Source organism: Lupinus angustifolius, chromosome LG03 (assembly GCF_001865875.1).
Source record: "Lupinus angustifolius cultivar Tanjil chromosome LG03, LupAngTanjil_v1.0, whole genome shotgun sequence".
Lineage (NCBI taxonomy): Eukaryota > Viridiplantae > Streptophyta > Magnoliopsida > Fabales > Fabaceae > Lupinus > Lupinus angustifolius.
In genome coordinates this window covers 2,568,106-2,586,899 of record NC_032011.1, presented here as the reverse complement: position 1 = coordinate 2,586,899, position 18,794 = coordinate 2,568,106, and the positions used below count along the sequence as shown (strand labels likewise).

General features: G+C 33.1%; 3 protein-coding genes across 4 annotated transcripts; 2 read left to right on the top strand and 1 right to left on the bottom strand.

Annotated features, from left to right (window-relative positions):
• LOC109343052 (cyclin-dependent kinase D-3-like) lies at positions 537-4,528 on the top strand. 2 transcript variants are annotated; one of them, XM_019581165.1, is made up of 8 exons: positions 537-939; positions 1,394-1,692; positions 1,777-1,885; positions 2,329-2,454; positions 2,891-3,126; positions 3,211-3,362; positions 3,393-3,525; positions 4,034-4,528. In XM_019581165.1, the coding sequence occupies exons 1-8, from the start codon at positions 835-837 to the stop codon at positions 4,089-4,091; spliced, it is 1,218 nt and encodes a 405-aa protein (XP_019436710.1). In that variant the 5' UTR covers positions 537-834; the 3' UTR covers positions 4,092-4,528. The 2 variants fall into 2 exon arrangements, with proteins under 2 accessions (XP_019436710.1, XP_019436709.1); XM_019581164.1 differs by having other exon boundaries at positions 538-939; positions 3,211-3,525.
• Positions 6,062-8,319, bottom strand: LOC109342525 (WAT1-related protein At3g18200-like). Its single transcript, XM_019580499.1, has 7 exons — positions 8,099-8,319; positions 7,909-7,971; positions 7,697-7,813; positions 7,365-7,611; positions 6,787-6,945; positions 6,511-6,662; positions 6,062-6,404 (listed from the first exon to the last, which is right to left on the bottom strand). The coding sequence occupies exons 1-7, from the start codon at positions 8,284-8,286 to the stop codon at positions 6,248-6,250; spliced, it is 1,083 nt and encodes a 360-aa protein (XP_019436044.1). The 5' UTR covers positions 8,287-8,319; the 3' UTR covers positions 6,062-6,247.
• Positions 11,946-17,740, top strand: LOC109343051 (uncharacterized PKHD-type hydroxylase At1g22950-like). Its single transcript, XM_019581163.1, has 10 exons — positions 11,946-11,959; positions 11,990-12,394; positions 13,563-13,610; positions 14,372-14,548; positions 14,676-14,826; positions 14,969-15,055; positions 15,403-15,527; positions 16,262-16,380; positions 16,723-16,831; positions 17,356-17,740. Exons 2-10 carry the CDS (start codon positions 12,095-12,097, stop codon positions 17,389-17,391), a joined length of 1,152 nt encoding a protein of 383 aa, XP_019436708.1. The 5' UTR covers positions 11,946-11,959; positions 11,990-12,094; the 3' UTR covers positions 17,392-17,740.

The window sequence follows — 18,794 nt, the reverse complement described above, 5'->3', positions numbered from 1 at the left end:
ATTGTTCTAATAGTACAAGTCCCTACTAGATATCTAGGATGACCAAAAAGTCAAATATTTAATTCCTGATAGCTATATTTATTAGGAGAGGTAGTCACATTTGTTAAAAATGTAATTACACAACTAAAAAAATTAGTTACTTAATCAAAAAAATATGAAAGCATATAAAAAAGTGTTTAACATTCTAAAGTAGATATATGGTGTATCATTCAAACATTCATATATTAATTATCATTAACATCTAACTTTTAATCAAAAGTAATAGAAAGAATGATGTATGTACTCAAAGTGTAAGAATTTTATCTTCTACCATTCATTTCTAATTATTATTTACTTTTAAATAAAAGTAACACAAATGAATTGCACATAAAAATTTATAGTAGTTAGATATTATTCAATTTTATGCACGAACAATGTAATGTAAATATTTATAGAAATAATCATATTAAAAATGTAGAATGAATAATACATTATATGTTTTATGTCTTTAATCAATTCTTTTGGGTAGATAATACACTTTAAGCACATAAATAGCTTGTAGCCGTTGCAGCCTCCTCTTTCCGTCTCTGTTTCACGCTCCCATCTTCCATTAACACGACCAAACCCTCTTTCAATGAATGATTATCCTCAAACCCTTTCTAAACACTAACCACTTCCACACTCACCCACTTTTCAATTTTCAATTTTGAACCTCAATTTTAACTTCAATTCAATATTTACCAATTTTCCCCTTTCAAACCCTAACCACTCCCGGATGATACTAATTGTAAAGTCTCAATTTTGGAGCTGAATTTGAGTTATAATTCATTTTTTTATACCAATATTGGGGATAAAATGGTGGAACTCGATCTATCGAAGAAAGTAGCTGATAGGTATCTGAAGCGTGAGGTCCTTGGTGAAGGTACCTATGGAGTTGTTTACAAAGCCATTGATACTGAGGTAATGTTCTTTTAAGAAAATATATGAATAATTTTTTGTGGGTTTTTAGTGAAAAAAGGATTTATTTTGTGTTGTGAGAATTGGGTCTATGAATAAAATTTGGAACTTGGAAGAGAAGGTTCATTCTTTATTGGTAAGATTGAGTTAAGAAAATCGGTGAATAAATATCTTCATATAGAATGGTCACGTAATGTGGAAAGTGAATATACATTTATATGCCTTTAAAAGTTGTTTAATCATGGATTTGGTGAAGTTATGCCTTGTTCTTATTATAACATGCAATGGGGAGTGTCAGATTTTCTTTTTTTTTTGGTGATTATTTGATTGGATAATGGAGATAAGCATGCGTGCTTGTCTCGGTGAACTGGCCTTTTATTTAGTGATTAAGTTGATTGTGTGTTAGTACTGTTATTGTATGGTGGTCATTATAAATATGTTTTCGTTGCATGGGCAGACAGGACAGACGGTTGCAATTAAGAAAATTCGGCTTGGCAAGCAGAAAGAAGGGGTGAATTTTACAGCTCTTAGAGAAATTAAACTCCTTAAAGAGCTTAAATATTCGCATATAATTGAGTTGATTGATGCCTTCCCACATAAAGAGAATTTGCATCTCGTGTTTGAATTCATGGAGACGGATCTCGAAGCTGTCATAAGAGACCGGAATATTTTTCTTTCACCAGGCGATATAAAATCTTATCTTCAAATGACACTTAGAGGTCTTGCCTTTTGCCACAAGAAATGGGTTTTGCATAGGTAGATCATGTTGCTGAGTTGGTAATTTCAAAACTGTTACTTGCTTTTAGTGGCGAGTTCAAAAGTTTGGTTGTGTATTTTCAGGGATATGAAGCCAAATAACTTGTTGATAGGATCTAATGGACAGCTGAAACTTGCAGATTTTGGTTTAGCCCGGATATTTGGAAGCCCAGACCGCAGGTTCACTCATCAGGTTTGCTTCTTTATGTAGAATAGCACGTGAATCCCATTGAGTATCTGGGAGTAAGCGCTTAGAGGACTCCAAAAATGACCTCATTTCTTTTAATCAAGCTCAGCATTCTTAGTGAACTGTGTATTTAAACTCAAATCATTCTGTTAATCATCCTACTTTCTTCAGATTCTTGTGCAATAACATATCCATGTATTTAAGTAGAAGTAGACTAAGTTTTGATGCATGTGTCCTCTAAAGAGTATACATTTAACTGCTTGCTCACCAATTTCTATGGAATAAAAATGTTACATCCAGAGCCTTTTCTTCCTTTCAATTTAAATGTATTTTTTTCTTCTAGAGTCTGCTTATGCATATTATTGAACATAATATTTTTCGTCCGTATGTTTTCCTTTGGGACTTTATGTTGGTGGATCTACACACATTTGTCACTTGTACTTGAATAGGTATTTGCTCGATGGTACAGAGCACCTGAGCTATTATTTGGTACCAAGCAGTATGGTTCAGGGGTTGATGTTTGGGCTGCAGCTTGTATATTTGCTGAACTGCTTCTTCGTCGACCCTTTCTGCAGGTAAACCAAGATTGTCATAGTGACTAGGTTATTTATGGTTTTTTTATGGTAAAGCATAATTGGTTGATAATCTGGAATCCTGAGTAGATAAATTTTATCTTAACAATTGACCATCCATAGCCATTTTAAGCATTCAACTTTGTTTAAAAAAAAAATATAAGATAAACCATTTAACTTTATCATCTAGTTCATTTGGCAGTCTTAATGAACCATTCAAAGCTGTTTTACTGAACAAGGATTAGCTTGGAAGCTGTTGGCTATGTGTTTATAGACATTATTGACTCACTTCCATATTATTTCTTTATGTAGTTGTTCTTTTCTAATTTCGAAGTGTTGATGTCATCTATTCCATAGGCAGATTTTACTCATCTGTTTATGTGTGCTTGTGCATCCTTCTTTTGGGTATTTTCCTCACTTTGTTGTAAACTTTTGTTAGGGTTCAAGTGATATTGATCAATTAGGAAAGATTTTTGCAGCACTTGGAACTCCATCACCTTCTCAGTGGCCTGATATGGTATACCTTCCTGATTATGTTGAATACCAATATGTTCCCACCCCTCCTTTGCGCTCCTTATTTCCAGTAGCAAGTGATGATGCTTTAGATTTGTTGTCGAAGATGTTTACATATGATCCAAAAGTTAGAATTTCAGCTCAGCAGGCATTAGAGCACAGGTATGTGTCTTAAACATTCTGTCAAGAAAATAATTACTTTCTCCTTTCTTTTCCCCTAAACTAGTCTCCCCTCTTCCACTTTAGGTACTTTACATCTGTACCTCTGCCCACAGATCCAAATAAGCTTCCGAGACCTGCCCCTAAGAGAGAACCTAAGGCTTCAGATTTTGATTCACACGAGGGTCCTACTGTCCTATCGCCTCCGAGAAAGTCTAGGAGAGTGATACCAGGGCGTGATGGGTTTGAAGGCAATTCTTTGCAAAGAGATAAGGTTGAAGACAATGTTGGTAATTCCAGACAGACAGCTGGTGATACTACAGGCAAGAATGATCCAGCACCAATGTCACTGGATTTTTCGGTCTTTGGATTAAAAGCTCCAAGTAGACCTACAATTAACAGGTAAAGCAATATTTGATCATCCAATCATTTCAAAGTGGCCTAGAGCCTAATATATATATAAGCACCCCTTTACATATATAGGGGCCATATTGGGTGAGAGGAAAGATTTTGTTGTGAGCCTAATATTTGATCATTGAATCTTGGCTGTGTAGTTTGTATGCTATGTATATATATATATGAAGTGACTCAGGTGAGAACAATTCTTATTGTGAGAAATTAGAACAATTAATATGGACTATTAGATCTTATTTGAACGACCAAGATTAAAAGAAGTGATCATGTGAGTATGTGACCAATAACTAACTTTTAATCCGAGCCATCTATGTATGGTTGTATAGCCCAGATTTATTATTCTTATATTTTTTATATGAGAATTGTTCTCACTTAATATATATATTAAAATTTCGTCTTGTTGATAAAGTTGAGGAGAATGCGCTAGTTGTTTGTCATATTCTTCCTTTCAAAATGTAAATAATGTTATCTAACTTAGTTCCTTTTTGTTCTGCAGTGCTGACAGATCACATTTAAAAAGAAAATTAGATCTAGATTTCCAGCAGCCAGAATGAATAATCTATGACACTACATCAGTTCAAGGGTTCTTATGCCTTTGAAGAAATGGTGAATCTTCTTTGATTGCATGTCATTTGTAATCCATGTCTCTCTATGGAGTTACTATGGATGTGTAAAGGAAGAAGTGGGTGTGACAGAAGATTAGTTCAGATATCCAAAATAACTTCTATAAAAAATAGTAACCATACTATTTGGACCCTTCCTTTGTTCTTAATTTTTGTTCTTTGCATTCAAGGAACTTGTATAGGTCCAGTAAAGGGGTTGAGTGAGGGTATTTTCCTGAGCCCTTGCATTATCTCACACCTTGAACAAGTATTTGTGCAAACTGAAGTTAATCACTAATTTGTTATTAAACATCAAAGCTTTTTTGTACACAAAAAGTGTATAATATGTATTTTCTCAGTTTTCTACTGAAAAAACATTTTTTTCTAGACATGGTTGGTTTTTTGGCAGATAGCATGCATTTATAGGTTCCTCTTGTTTTTATGTGCAGAACATTTATTTATTTTCATTTTTTTGTCAAAAGTATACTTTATGCAAAGTTATTGAAAACCTATTAAAATTTTCATAGCTGCTACTCTTATTAGAATTGTTAATGGAATCTACTAACATGACATTCTCTGAACACAAAAGTGCTAGTTTAATTTTTACCAACAGGCAAACATGATTAACTTTTTTAGTTAATGATAGGGATGAATATGATGAATTTAAAAAGCAGAATGGTCACTTTTGTCATACTATAGGGATGAATATGATGAATCTCCTAGCATGTCATACTTTGGATTTTTATGGTAGATCATCTTCTGAGACCCATTGCTATTCTTGTATTTATGGGTAGTGATTAGTTGTTAAAATAATACATCTATAACCTATGGGAATTATGTTGATTATATTTATGTTGTGACTCATATGCAGGCTAGGAATCAATATTTATACCCTTAGGCCTTGTTTCTAAGGGAAAAGCTTTCCCCTTGTTTCAGAGTTGAATTAAGGAGAAGATAAAGTTTTGTAGGGTTTCTCAAACCTTCCAAAATCTTATGTGTCTATTTTTAAAGTTCCCAAATTTGAGGTTTTTTGAGATAAAATATTAAAATAGTCAAATATTTTTAGTAATAATATATGATTATATATTATTATTCATTTATCATTGTTAATTACATTTTTAAAGGAAAATAAAAAATATTATTATATTATCATTAGTTTATCCCATTCATCGAGATTTCATACTACCCCAAACAAGGGAGAGGATTTCCTTCCTTTTCCCTTCCCTTCCTCCCCTTTTCTAATCCTTTAATCTCTCTCCTTCCCTTTCCCTCCTAACTCCCAAATAAAGTCTTATGGTCCGTTTGCAAGTTAGATTTTGGAGGGGAATGAAAGAAAAATGAAGGCTTCAGAGTTAGTGCAAAAGTGTATTTCATGGCTCTGAAGTCATTTCCCTTCCTTCTCCTTTAAAACTCAACTCACAAACAAACTCTTATGCTATTAAATGATACAATTTGTTAGTGTTGATAGAATTTTGGGTATCATTGATTAAGATATATTCAGTATTATGATGGTGCATTACTTCCCTTATTTATAGTCATGTAGTTAACCAAGAAAGAATAGATATACATTCTAAGTGCGTTCTAACCTCAGAAAATGTTAATTATTCCTGCTGCAAATATATTGTTTATTATTTATAAATTGATATATACAACAAAACATGGTGTCTTGCCTCAATCACTCTCGATGTATTGTTTGATAGAACTCAAGCTTGGCCAACAGACCAAAATTTACCTTATAATCATGTGTCACTATATTGAACATAGATCTGTTGTCCCAGATATTGTCTCGTATATTATCTTGCACGAACGAAAATGAAGCAAAAACAACACTAATGATAAAGGTTTAAATTCTAATTGTATGACATGTTTTCATTGGTACAAGACAACATACGAAACATGATTTGGGACATCAGATCATGCACCAACCAGAGTTATTCCTTAAGCCAGCTTAGCCTTTAGATCCCTTGACTCTAATATCTATATTTAAATACATGTTACACAACTTGAGATTCTGCTTACAGCAAGGATTACATATAGTTGGTTGACTTGTTCTGATACACTACAAGAACTTGAGAATATTAGTCTATATCTGTTGACAGAGAGACATGTCATGGTATGTCTTTTGAAGTTGCATCTGCTTCTTTAGTCTCCTCTTCAGCATTAAGCAATGGCCTTGTCAATGATGGTTCATTCACCTTTTTTTGGTTGGTTTTGCCCCAAAGGACTAAGTAGAGACCAAACACAATAAGAATTGCACCAATAATCCTGTAACAAAAATTGAAGCTTTTGAGTTTTGAGTGTTTTTTCTCTTTATAAATATGAAATGAATAGATAAAACATTCCATTGATGGTAAATAAATTTTATGCATACCCTCCAGAGTATAACTGATCACCAAGAATTAAGGCTGCCATGACAGCAACAAGAATAGTTTGCATGGGTTGAAAAACAGCTACAAACACAGGGCCACCCTTTTGAATACACCATGTTTGGAGAGAAATGACAATGCCGGATGCTACGATTCCCTGAAACGATCGCGCAATAGTGAATTGAATAAACTCGACAATTGCAAGAACTTTGGACTAAAGGTATCATACATATTAATCAAAATTTATATGATAATTGAGAACTGAAGTGTTGAGTACTAACTGCATATAGGATGGTAAAAAGCTCCTCCATTGATTGTATCTTCCAATGCTCCAAGTCTGTTTCTACAAAGGCTGCTATGATCAAGAATTGGATCAATCCAAAGAAGCAAGTAAATGAAGTGAGTGTTAATTTTGCTGGATACTTCTTCACCACAGGAGCCTGCATAACAACACAAAACTGTTTACTACTCAGGTTGTAGAAATGAATGATAGTAGAATAAGTGTTTTAAATCGCAGTTGAAGTTAATGCGATTGCGATGCGGATTGTGGTCGTTGCGGTGTGAATTATTTTGAGTGAAAAAATATTTTTGATATCGATACGGTCAGAAGTGGCCAGATGCAGTTGTGTCGCGACCTGATGCAGCCCAAATGCGATTGCATTGCAGTTGTCACACCACAATTGTGGTGTGATGCAGTTGCGGCGGAAACTACAAGCGCAATATTGAGGCCGCACCACGTGATGCGATCCGCAATTTGAAACACTGAGTGCAACTACAAAACCACATGTCTAGCCATATGAAGCAACAAATTGTAACATGAAGTTTCAGTTTACATAAGTCATGAGCATTATGATTTGACCTGAAAAACCATCCATCCAGCCCATGATAAACAATGTCCAAGCAAGTATAAGCAACCCAATGTCCAATTTTGATTTTTAGTTGAAGACTGATCTACTTCAAAGTTATCTCCTTGTATTTGGTGAGTCTGATCTTGAAGTAAAGGAAGGCCTTTGTAGAGGGTGATTATAGTGGCACCCCCTACACATGCAATGGTTCCAATAATTTTTGCCAATCCATCTTTCCTAGTAATGTTTACCTCCTCAAGTCTGGTAGAGAATAATAACAAAAGATTATGAAGTTGTATAAAGAGAGATCACAGCTGAAAATGAAAGAACAAGGATATGTGATTACCCTAAAACTGAGGCCAGGACAAAAGTGATGGCAGGAACTGAGTTTTGCATAGCAGAAGCAAAAGTTGGAGAAGCATAATATAATCCCAACAAGTAAAACCCTTGGTTTGCAGTGATCCTACATTAACCAATGTGAAATAAAAAAGGGTTTTTTTAGTAATAAATATTAAGAAAATGAGAGTTTTGAGATTTGTAGCTTATGTATTTGCTTACCCTATTAATGCTAATAGGAAGAACTGAACTAGTAAAGGTATAGTAAGAGGTGGTCTTTGATTCCTGTTACAAAAATATAGACATTTCTCTATGTTATGTACATATATAGCACTGATATAAATGAAACCAAAGGGTACAACAGATAGAATATGACATGAAAGGTGAGAAAAAGCTTCATTTGGAAACTCACTTCTCTAGTAAATAAGCAAGTGGACTCAACAAAAGCAATGCAATTATATTTCTGTAAACAGGATAAACAACTTGGCTAACACCAATGTTTAGTGCTAGTCTAGACACAATGTGAAATCCTGCAAAGCAGAACTGAAGTGTAAGTAGTGCCACAAGAAGTTTCATTTTTTCTGTCATAATACTTCCCATTATTGATAACTTAGGCTTGTTTATGAAGGGTGATAACAAACTACATGCATATATATAGAGAACAATGTTGAAAGAATATTGAAATTGTGCTGTTTTTGGTATTGTTTATATTGGTAGTTGGCTATATCATTTGATGCCACAGAATAGAACTACATGTAAACTTCTTAATATATATGCTAAGTTATGTATAGACTACAAAATCTTATATATATTTCATATGTTTGTTGACTTTAAATTGAATAATTTAGGGAGACAGGGTTTTGGTGAATCATGTTAGCAAGTAGTTAGAGTAACCAACCTCAATCATATGTCTATGACCATGTTCTAACCATTCTGTTATCTTAATATCCCTAGTGGAAGTGTGAAACTACTTTATCAACTCTACTCATTTGTAGAGTAGTAATAATTGAATGCTCCAAAGTTTCAACCATTCAATTATAGCAATGTAATTTTTACATTTAGAGTAGCAAACCTAAACGTGTTGGGATTCGGGGGAGAGATTTAAGATCAAAAATTCTTATTTTAATAAAGGAGATACGAGATATAAACCCAAATTACTTGTGGAATAAACTCAGTTTATTTAAGAGTAGAGGGCAAGTCAATGCCTCTAATTCAAAACCTATTAATAGATCTCTTCGGGCGAGGGCGAAACATGACAAGCCTAAGAGAACCAAAACCTCATATAAATCCTAACGAAATACTTGAGAGTTTCTAGCAAAATTCTAGAGAAAAAAGTCGTGTTGAGTAACGACAATAAGTATACCAAAAGTGTCTAAAAGGATCGTCTACTAGATACTTGAATCAACATTCTTTGAGCATAGAGAAGTTATGAACGATCATTCATCAACCCTAATGATATACTAGAGATAATATATTTCATTCTAGTGGGTGAAATTAAAACTTATCTACCAAAAGATCTATTGTAATTCTTCTTTTCATATTTGAGATATTGATTTCCACGTTAAAATCCTTAGTATTCTTCTTCCACTCTATTTTTTTCTCTATTTTATTATTCTCCATATTCCACCATTATTAATTATTATTGTTATCACCTAATTTACATGCACATGTAAGAGGAAAATTTGATGAACGATATAATCCAAGAGGGAGTTAATTATTATATTGACATAAAATTTGAAGCCACATTTAGGTGATAACAATAATAATTAATAATGGTGATGATTGGGTGCTTCAGACAATTGACTTGAAGGCATTTTTAATAACAAAAAAAGGGGGGAAGAACAGGAATATGAATCAAAGATGCATGTGCTATGGCTTTGACGTATTTCATAAAGAAATAGTGACCCTACAAAGCACATGAAGCATAATGGCGTGGTAATGCCTCTACCTTGTGAATGGTTCTTCCATCCTAGTATTCGGCCTGGTAACGAGCCGACCAACTTATAGGACTATGGCACATAATCGAGTGAAGAAGATCTAGCTCACGTAGCTGGCGATCATGCCTGAGCGGCCAACCTAATTGAGGAAATGGTAACACTAACATGACATAGCCTAGTCAACATATATATGATCATGAGCCTCTACCACAAAACTGTCATGCCGTCTGAAAAGCGCAAACACTACTATAAAACCTGAACATGTCACTTGAGCACTCTGAGCTATCATGTGCCATACAACAAGGATAGACTTAGTATATAGCTACAATAGGGTGGACAAACAACAAAATGACCCACCCTTGATAAGCATTGTGTCAATCATAGCACAAACATGATAGGACTATCTGACACAAATAAAATATCACACACCAATCTGGGACAAACCTAACATGACGTCTTGTCATGATTAAGGCATCTTATTGCGGAATATATCACACTTAACATCTTTATAAATAGAGAGACCAATAGTAAGGAAGTTTACGCTTATACTTTTACACCCTCATATTCTTTACATATTTACACTCATATTGACTTGAGTGTCACAATGTCTTTTCAGGTACCCATCTACACAGTCCAAGACCAACTCTTGTCTATATTCAATAGGCAAATCAACACTTCAACCTCTCAACCTCCCCATAAAAAGAACAATGGCCATATTGCTCACCACCTTATAAATGTTAAATTCTATAATTGATGTTGCACTATTTTTTTTCGTTGAAATGATATTGGATATTATGTTGTTCTTACAAATAATCCACTTTCTTTAAGAAAGAAGTTGTATTCACATAAGTATATTAGTGAATACATCATGATGAGGAAATTATTCACTGAATGTGCTTATTCATGAACCTTTCATAGATCTCAGTCATGGAAAAAAATTATACAAATTCATACAAGTCTGGAATTTCATTAACAAATATGCAACAAAAGTGTAAGTTTGAGAAGTGTGAGAATATTCTCTATTTAAGAGGCTGCTTGTGCATGACACATTATCTGTCTGCTGCACCACAGAAGAGAGGAGACAAGATTTGTTTACTAAAATTATAAAAACACTAATTAATATGTCATTTTGGGTTTGCCTATAAAAAAATGTTATGCACGTTGTTAGTAGCAAACTTCATCATTTGTTTTGATTGCATTACTATTTTATTTATTTGGTACATTGATAGCATATTTTAATGAGGAGTGATCCATTTAATTTAATAGTAAATTTTTAAACTTATTCTTCATTCTCACCATCAATTTTAGAGAATGATTTGAATTAGTTTATAGATTTAAACCATTAAATTTCCCTAAAATTAATAACTACAAACATTAACTGAATTTACAATTTAATAGCATTGTATTATCAAGTTGGTTACATTGGAAGTGAATTATCAAGTTGGTTAGACCACCCCATGCATGATGGGCTTTAGAAGATAGATTGAAAAAAATAATTATTATGATTATAGAATTTTTATCATTTATTATTATTAGCATTAGTGTGTACGCGAATATTGTGTGATACTACATATTCAATTTTTATATATTTCATTTTTTGAATTAAAATGTATTTTTATGTTCGGTGTATTTTATATTATATTTTTTGTGTTTAAGATAATGTTTAATTTAAGGTGAGATATGTGGTTAATTAATGTATTGGTGGTAGTTCTTAGGATTATATAGTTTTTTTGTAAAAATTAAATAATGTTAAGGGCAATATAGGAAATGAAAATTACACCATGAGAGAAGTTATTTCAAGTTTTGGCTTTATATATAGTATAGAAGTATAGATAGATATGCACAAAACTTTGTTCATCCACTCATATTTTTGTTTTATGATATTAAATATTCAATTTTTATATATTTTAATGAGAAAATGGAACATATGAAATGTGTGTTACATCTCAAACTTCTATACTAAATGTATGTATTATTAACATATAAATTTTTTCCATAAGTAAATTAAAAATGAGATTTTATTTGAAAACTGTAATATTAGTAGTTTGTTTTTCTTGTAAGTCCACTTGCTCGTAACTTTGAAAATGCCATTATAAATTAAAAATTAGGTTTTTAAGAATGTAATATTTAAACATTTGGTAAGATTTATAAATAGTCAATACATCATTTATAATTCATTTATAGGATTAGATGATTCATCAAAAAAAACTATTTAATTATTATATTTTAATTTACATATATTTTTTTCATTCGATTAAAAAAGTAACACATGTAATAATACTCATGTTTCAGACACGTGGGCAGTAATAAGTAAACGGAAGTTAAGATTCCCAAACTTTAATAAAACCAAAATATATTGTGTCCAAACAAAAACCCTAACTTCCCAAATCCATTTTCATTTCACCTCAAAAACCCTAAATTCCCATCAATTCCATGATCTAGACTTTAATTCCAAATCATCAATTCACGTAATGTCGCTCCAAAGTAGCTCCAGTGACAACCCGGAAACTCAATCGCCGGCAACCGGAGGAAATGGTGTTCGAAGCAACAGAAACGGCACCGTTTTATCGAACATGAGGCTGAGACTGAACCCTAGCAAGGAGCATGAACCAGATGATTACGAAGATATGGAATTGGAATATAGCGCTGCTCTCTTGAGCTCCCTTGAGATGTACCTTCCACCTAACATGCTCAATGATCCTCGCCATGAAAAGGCGAAGTTCATGCAAGACATTTTGATCAAGTATCTCCCTCCTGGAGAGCGTAGACGAGTATGATTTTGAATTTTTTTATTAGTGTTTTTGTTTGATCGGAAATTTTGAAGAAAATGGAGTTAGGTGAAGAGTAAAAACTGGTTTTTTGGGTTAAAGTTTGTAACTTGTGTGTCAAGGTTGCATAAATGGATTGTTGGGTTGTGTAGCAGTTAGGAGGCTTTTGTGTGGAAAGTTCTTTTTTCTGAAATTTTGTTTTGTTTGATCGGAAAATTTGAAGAAATGAAACTAGATAAAGAGGGGAAAATGGATCTTTATAATTTTTTTGGGGTGAGGTGTGTAGCTTGTGTCTCAAGGTTGCTAAGTTACACAAGCGTACTATTGTTATTTTGATACATTTTTTTAAGTTTTTATTGGTGTTTTGTTTGTGTGAAAGGAAAATTGAAGAAAATGAAGTTAGATATGAATATAAAAAATTATTTTTATTATTTTTTGGGGTGAAGTGTGTAACTTGTGTTTCAAGGTTTCTAAGTTGCATAAATGGATGATAGTTGTTAGATTGTGTAGCAGGTAGGAGGGATTTGGTGGTCAAGTTTTTTAATTATATATCTAAGATTTTTATTGGTATTTTGTTTGTTTGATCGGAAAATAGGAGAAACTGAAGCTAGAAATGAAGATAAAAATCGGATTTTAATTTTTTGGGGTGAAGTATGTAACTCATGAACCAAGGTTGCAAAGTTCCATAAATGGACGATTGTTGTTAATTCGTTTGCAGGTGATAAGTATTATTGGGAAAGTAATTTAGTTTAACTGTAAAATGACATATTTATCCCTGTAACAAGTGTTATACTTGTACACAAGCATGTTAAAATCTAATGTTTTACATCTTGATCCCGATTTTGGTAAATTTGAAATTTTGAATTATTGTGGAACTTGTGAGGTTGGAATGGTGGGGAGTGGGGATGAAGAGCGACTCATGCTAAGAATGAGAATATTATAACACATTTTGGATTAGTGCTATAGCAACTCTTGTTCTCGCTATGCTTATGAATGGAGAGGTTGAAGTTCCTTGGAGAAATTCAATTTTTCCAATGAGGTTAACAAGTTGTAAAACAATTTGTTTAACTGTTACCATCATCATCACTATCGTTATCATTACTGCAAACTTCTTGGTTAGCATTTTTGTTAATTCTCATAATTTTGTGATGCTTCAAATGTTATTTGGCAGGCTATAAAGCATAGAGAATACAGACAGAAGATAATATCAAATTATCAGGTACAGAGTAACCAAAGTTTGATTTGTTTTACTAATTCTTTTTGGCTGCTTTTGTAGGCCCAAAAATGTTGTTGACCCTGAAAGAATAATTACAGGGAGACAACAAGGGGAAGAGAGAAAGAATGCCACACAGTTACATAAAGCAAATACTCAAATAAGATTTACAATCTTAACCCCAAAAAAGGGTATAGCAAACCATAATGGCTCAACCTAATATTGAATCCTACTTTCTAATTTACACAACCTTTAATTTGGCCAAATCTCGATTATTGGATACACAATATAAAACCCTTAATCAAACTGAATACTTTCATCCTCAACTATTTGTCCAACCATAAGATCAGGTTAAAATTTGTTTTTCTCTCACTGTATGCGCCTGTCATTGATATAAGGCACTTATCCATCTAGGGAGGTCAGGATTTATATTAAAAATAAATAAAAAATGCTGCCTGTGAATGTTCTAAGGAATACTTTATCACAATCACACGGGTTAGAGTCCCCCCGCACCTTGCAGGAGATGTCATACCACTCTTTCAATGAGACAAAGGTAAAGGAGCTTGCAGTTTCAAAGGAGTTCAACATCAATCCATTTTATCCAAAATAATAACACCAATCCACTGCAAAAGAATCACATATATACACATGTGTGTATTTAGATTTCATATATACTTTAGTGTAATGAGAATCTTCCCCATGTCTCATTCTCCCCTTCTGTTCTCTATTTTAGCAAGACTTACAGGTTTTCTATCACAATTTTGCAGCCTCAAAATCGGGAGTTGTACACTATGAATCCTACTAAGTTCTTTGTGCCAGCATTTCTGAAAGCAATTAATGATAATACAGAACAAAGCTTTAGAAATATAGTGTCCGAGCCCTCTCCAGGCATTTTCGTGTTTGAAATGCTTCAGAAAGACTTTTGTGAGGCTCTGCTAGAGGAGGTACTTTATCACTTCAACTATTTTTACCTGTGGTATAAGCAGTATCCCATCTTTTATGTTTGAATCTGTAAGTGGATACCTGTGCATATACTTTGTATATTTTTAAATGGGTCTCTGTTCTCCCTAGATTGAGAATTTTGAGAAGTGGGTGACCGAAGCAAAATTTCGAATCATGCGCCCCAACACAATGAATAAATATGGTGCTGTACTTGATGACTTTGGCTTTGAAACAATGCTTGACAAGCTTATGGAAGGTTTTATTCGCCCTTTATCTAGAGGTGAATGAAAGTATGCATAATTAACATTAGCTCTTGGTGATTTGACTAAATGTATTTATTATTTAATCCAGCTTCTTTTATTTTCTTTTTTTACTTTCATTCTTTTAAGATGCGTTCAGTCAATTAATTGTTCATTATACAGTGTTCTTTGCCGAAGTTGGTGGATCAACCTTGGATTCACATCATGGATTTGTTGTTGAATATGGTCAAGATAGAGATGTTGACTTGGGTATGACTTATGCTTGATGAATGTTTCTTTTATCATTCCATGTGCATAATATCAGTCATGTATAGTGAAGAAGGCTAACTAATTTCAAAATCTGTGAACCTTAAGTTATAACGTTATATTATTGTTGCTATGAAGCTTTTTGGTTCATAAAATTTTTGACAGCTTAATTTAATGCTTCTGTTGGAGTTTCAAATTAAAACTAAGCTCAGATAAGGCCATAAATGCTGTATTATTGGTAAAGATATTTTGATCGTGATGGATTCGTGTACCATAAGCCTGTTAATGCATCTGCATTCTTGATGTTATACATGCCTGGTATTTTACTAGAAAAAGTCTTACATTTTTAGGTTTCCATGTGGATGACTCGGAAGTAACCTTGAACGTTTGCTTGGGTAAGCAATTTTCTGGAGGGGAGTTGTTTTTTCGGGGAACACGATGTGAGAAACATGTAAATACAGGAACTCAATCAGAGGTAAGTCATGGAAATGTAATACCATAAATGTTTGGTATTTTTTATTTTCACTGTAAGTTTATGATGGTCTGCTCTCACAGAAGGGCAGCGCCTCAACCAGTAAGAGGCACTGACCCCTTCTGGATTCCTTGTGCCCTCACATCCGTGCCTTTTAGCATCTTTCACTACACTGGCTATATATCTATGTTATATATATATATATGCTAAATACAAACGTATTTATTTGCATACATACAGTCATATATGGATGAGGAAAAAATTGTCTTTTAAATTTTTTGGGAACTCTGTATTGAGCCTGATGAAGTATGGACCTGATTTTAGTTGATGAACTATGCCTTTGCAGTAAATTGCAAAGAAAAAGTAATAATCTTCATGTATGTTTTTCAAGCTGAACTGGGAATATATCCATGTGTTGTTTTTTCATTGTTGTTATAACTACATATGTTGGGATTAGTTCCTTACTCAAAAGGTGAGGGGATACCCTTGGTAGTATCAAAAACTACATATGTTGGGTGTTGGCTGTGATAGTGAACAACAACAACCAAGACTTAGTCCCAAAGGTGAAAGTGAATTGAAATGATGCAGCTATTCATTTTGGGTTCATATTCTGTTCCAATGAAGTTACTTAGTGTTGTCTATTTACTATTTTAAGCAAGTTTTATGGACTAGTGCTTCTTGCTATTTCACATAGGTGGTTGTACACTTTTTTTATGGAGTCCCTTATTTGAAAGCAGGAGATCTTTGACTATTCCCATGCCCCTGGACAAGCTGTTCTTCACCGTGGTCGTCATCGCCATGGTTCTAGAGCTACAACGTCTGGTCATCGGATCAACCTACTTCTGTGGTGCAGAAGGTGCTTTCACTTGTTGCTTGCCTTCGTTGCTACTTCTGTTTGTCTAATGATTTTATCAGTTTTGCTCCCTTCATAGTTAATATTAAAGCATTCCTGGATCTATTTTTTCTTTATTTATTAAATAATTGTCGTAAATGCTATTTTTTTGTGGGGATGGCGCGATGGAAAGCTCATAAAGTGATTAACCAATTGCAAAAATGAAGCTGGAATGTAATTTGCCATGTTTGTTTTTTACTTTTTTAACCCGGACATTTGGCTGGATGTATTAGTTAATTTAAAGGTATATTATCTATTCATTTTGTTTGTCCTCGGCACTCTAAAAGGTTGCATATTTCTGTGCAGTTCTGTCTTCAGAGAGATGAAAAGGTATCAAAAGGATTTCCCTAGCTGGTGTGGTGAGTGTAATCGTGAGAAAAAGGAAAGGCAGCGCTCCTCAATTGCTACCAGATTGGTAAATCTTTAACTAATTTGAATTCTTCATGTACATGCATTACAATTCTAGTAAGTTGGTATTTGTTTTATGCATGACACATGCACACATATCGTTCACTTGGATTCCAACCTTGTGGTAAGTATAGTCTTGGTTAATTCATGAATGGAAATTAAAATTGAGTTTTCAAGGAATCAAGAAATTCGGGCATTGCAAATTTTCATGGCGAGGGCAATATATCTATATATCATATATTATGTGGACTTCTAAATTTGTAAAGCTAGTGTCTGTTGTGCCATTTGCATCATGATTTTTCGTATTATGTAGCTGTTACAAAGTATATAGTCAGAATAGATAATTTTTTAATAAATATCAATTCATGGTTTGGGCTTTTCTAATTTAAAGAAGTAGCTTGCTACTCACAGAATAAATGTTTCCAACGGTTACTTACATGTTTGCTGACTTATTTTTGCTCTCATACTGTATGTTTAGAAATGCATGAATGAGACTGTTGAATATAATTATCTGTTTTTATGGTATTACAGGATATTTTCAGGAGGGAAAGTGAATCTACTGCATAATATTTTGCTTACTGGATGGTTGTAAAATGTTATAGATGTGATCATTAGTCAGGACAATGAGCCTATGATTACTGATCCAGGTGCCTGTACAAGTTATCTGCTGCATTAGATGGTTTTCTTCAAATAAGCTTTGGATTTTACCCCTGGCAATTGTTGTTTAGATAATGCCTATATACAGTGTATGTAAGCTGGTTTAATGCTTCATTGACCACGTTGATTTTTAATGCATGAAACCACAAATATCAATGGTATTTCTGCTGTGAAGTCTGAGGTTTATTATCTGTAACTATTATTTTATTTTTGTGGGAGTAGTTGTTGAGCTTTGGTACAATGGAAGTTTGTTTAGTGATCATCATGGATTTTTTTAGTTGAGGAAACTTCAAACAGTTACCGAGTGAAGTTACATATATTTGATGCTACAATGTTTTCTCATATATCATGTTTATTGACAAAACATTGAGCTCTAAATCTTTCTTTATCATTTTTATTAGATTTTTCTTGGTGTCTCTCTTCCTCTAAAAATTGAACTAACTTCTATTTAATATACTCTTCTTACTATACTTCTATAGGAAATGCATTGGACTAGCTTTAAGATATGCTAAAAATAAACTTTTAGTTAAAGTTCATTCTAACTGGCTTAGAAACAAACTACTTGATCACAGAAGGAAGAAAAAAAGAAAAACATATTTCTGAGAATTTTCTACTGTTTCTAAACCTTTTCTTTCCTTTTTCTTCATGAGACTCACAGTAGAGCAGAGCAGGAAGATTGTATCATATTTCCAGCAAAAAAGTTACTAGTGCTAACTGATTATCAAAATCAAAATCAAATCCCATAAATAATCTATGGAATCTTGCTAATTGTTATTGGTGATTAATCAAACACAAGTGTAACATGTGCAGATTTATTTATTAATTATTTTTCATTTTTTTTAATTGACAATTTGGTCAGACAACATCACAAATTACTGGCTAGATTCCTGTCTGCTGACAACTGTAATGTATGTAGCTGTCGGCTTATACTCATTCCTCCCTCCTCCTCACACTTTTTCAGTACTATATACACAAATTCAGTAAGAAATATTCACATATTTATCTAAGAAAGTGAACACATGTCTTATTCTATTTGATTTTGTTAACTCTAACTTAATTTGAAACTAAAAATCTGGAGAAGATTTCTATGTAAAATAGAAGACCATTTTTCTTACATCCAAACACACCATAAAGCAAATAAAAGACAAAAAGTTAAAAATAGATAAATTAGTGAGGTAAAAATCACTTAACTGTGATTACTGTCATAAAAAACAAAAAGTGGAGATTCCAACTTCCAGCTTTGCACATTCTTCACAAGTGGAAATTATTAAAAGTAGATAAATAAACAAACTTAATAAAAAGGACCTTAACCA

Excerpts from the sequence above, each read along its gene's own strand:
- LOC109343052 (XM_019581164.1), top strand. The coding sequence starts at position 835 with ATGGTGGAACTCGATCTATCGAAGAAAGTAGCTGATAGGTATCTGAAG. Across the intron at positions 2,455-2,890 it reads TTCGTCGACCCTTTCTGCAG|GGTTCAAGTGATATTGATCA; the intron begins GTAAACCAAGAT and ends AACTTTTGTTAG. Across the intron at positions 3,526-4,033 it reads AGTAGACCTACAATTAACAG|TGCTGACAGATCACATTTAA; the intron begins GTAAAGCAATAT and ends TTTGTTCTGCAG.
- LOC109342525 (XM_019580499.1), bottom strand. The coding sequence starts at position 8,286 with ATGGGAAGTATTATGACAGAAAAAATGAAACTTCTTGTGGCACTACTT. Across the intron at positions 7,972-8,098 it reads CTTGCTTATTTACTAGAGAA|GAATCAAAGACCACCTCTTA; the intron begins GTGAGTTTCCAA and ends TTTTTGTAACAG. Across the intron at positions 7,814-7,908 it reads TTCCTATTAGCATTAATAGG|GATCACTGCAAACCAAGGGT; the intron begins GTAAGCAAATAC and ends TGGTTAATGTAG.
- LOC109343051 (XM_019581163.1), top strand. The coding sequence starts at position 12,095 with ATGTCGCTCCAAAGTAGCTCCAGTGACAACCCGGAAACTCAATCGCCG. Across the intron at positions 14,549-14,675 it reads GTGAGGCTCTGCTAGAGGAG|ATTGAGAATTTTGAGAAGTG; the intron begins GTACTTTATCAC and ends TGTTCTCCCTAG. Across the intron at positions 16,381-16,722 it reads CTACTTCTGTGGTGCAGAAG|TTCTGTCTTCAGAGAGATGA; the intron begins GTGCTTTCACTT and ends ATTTCTGTGCAG.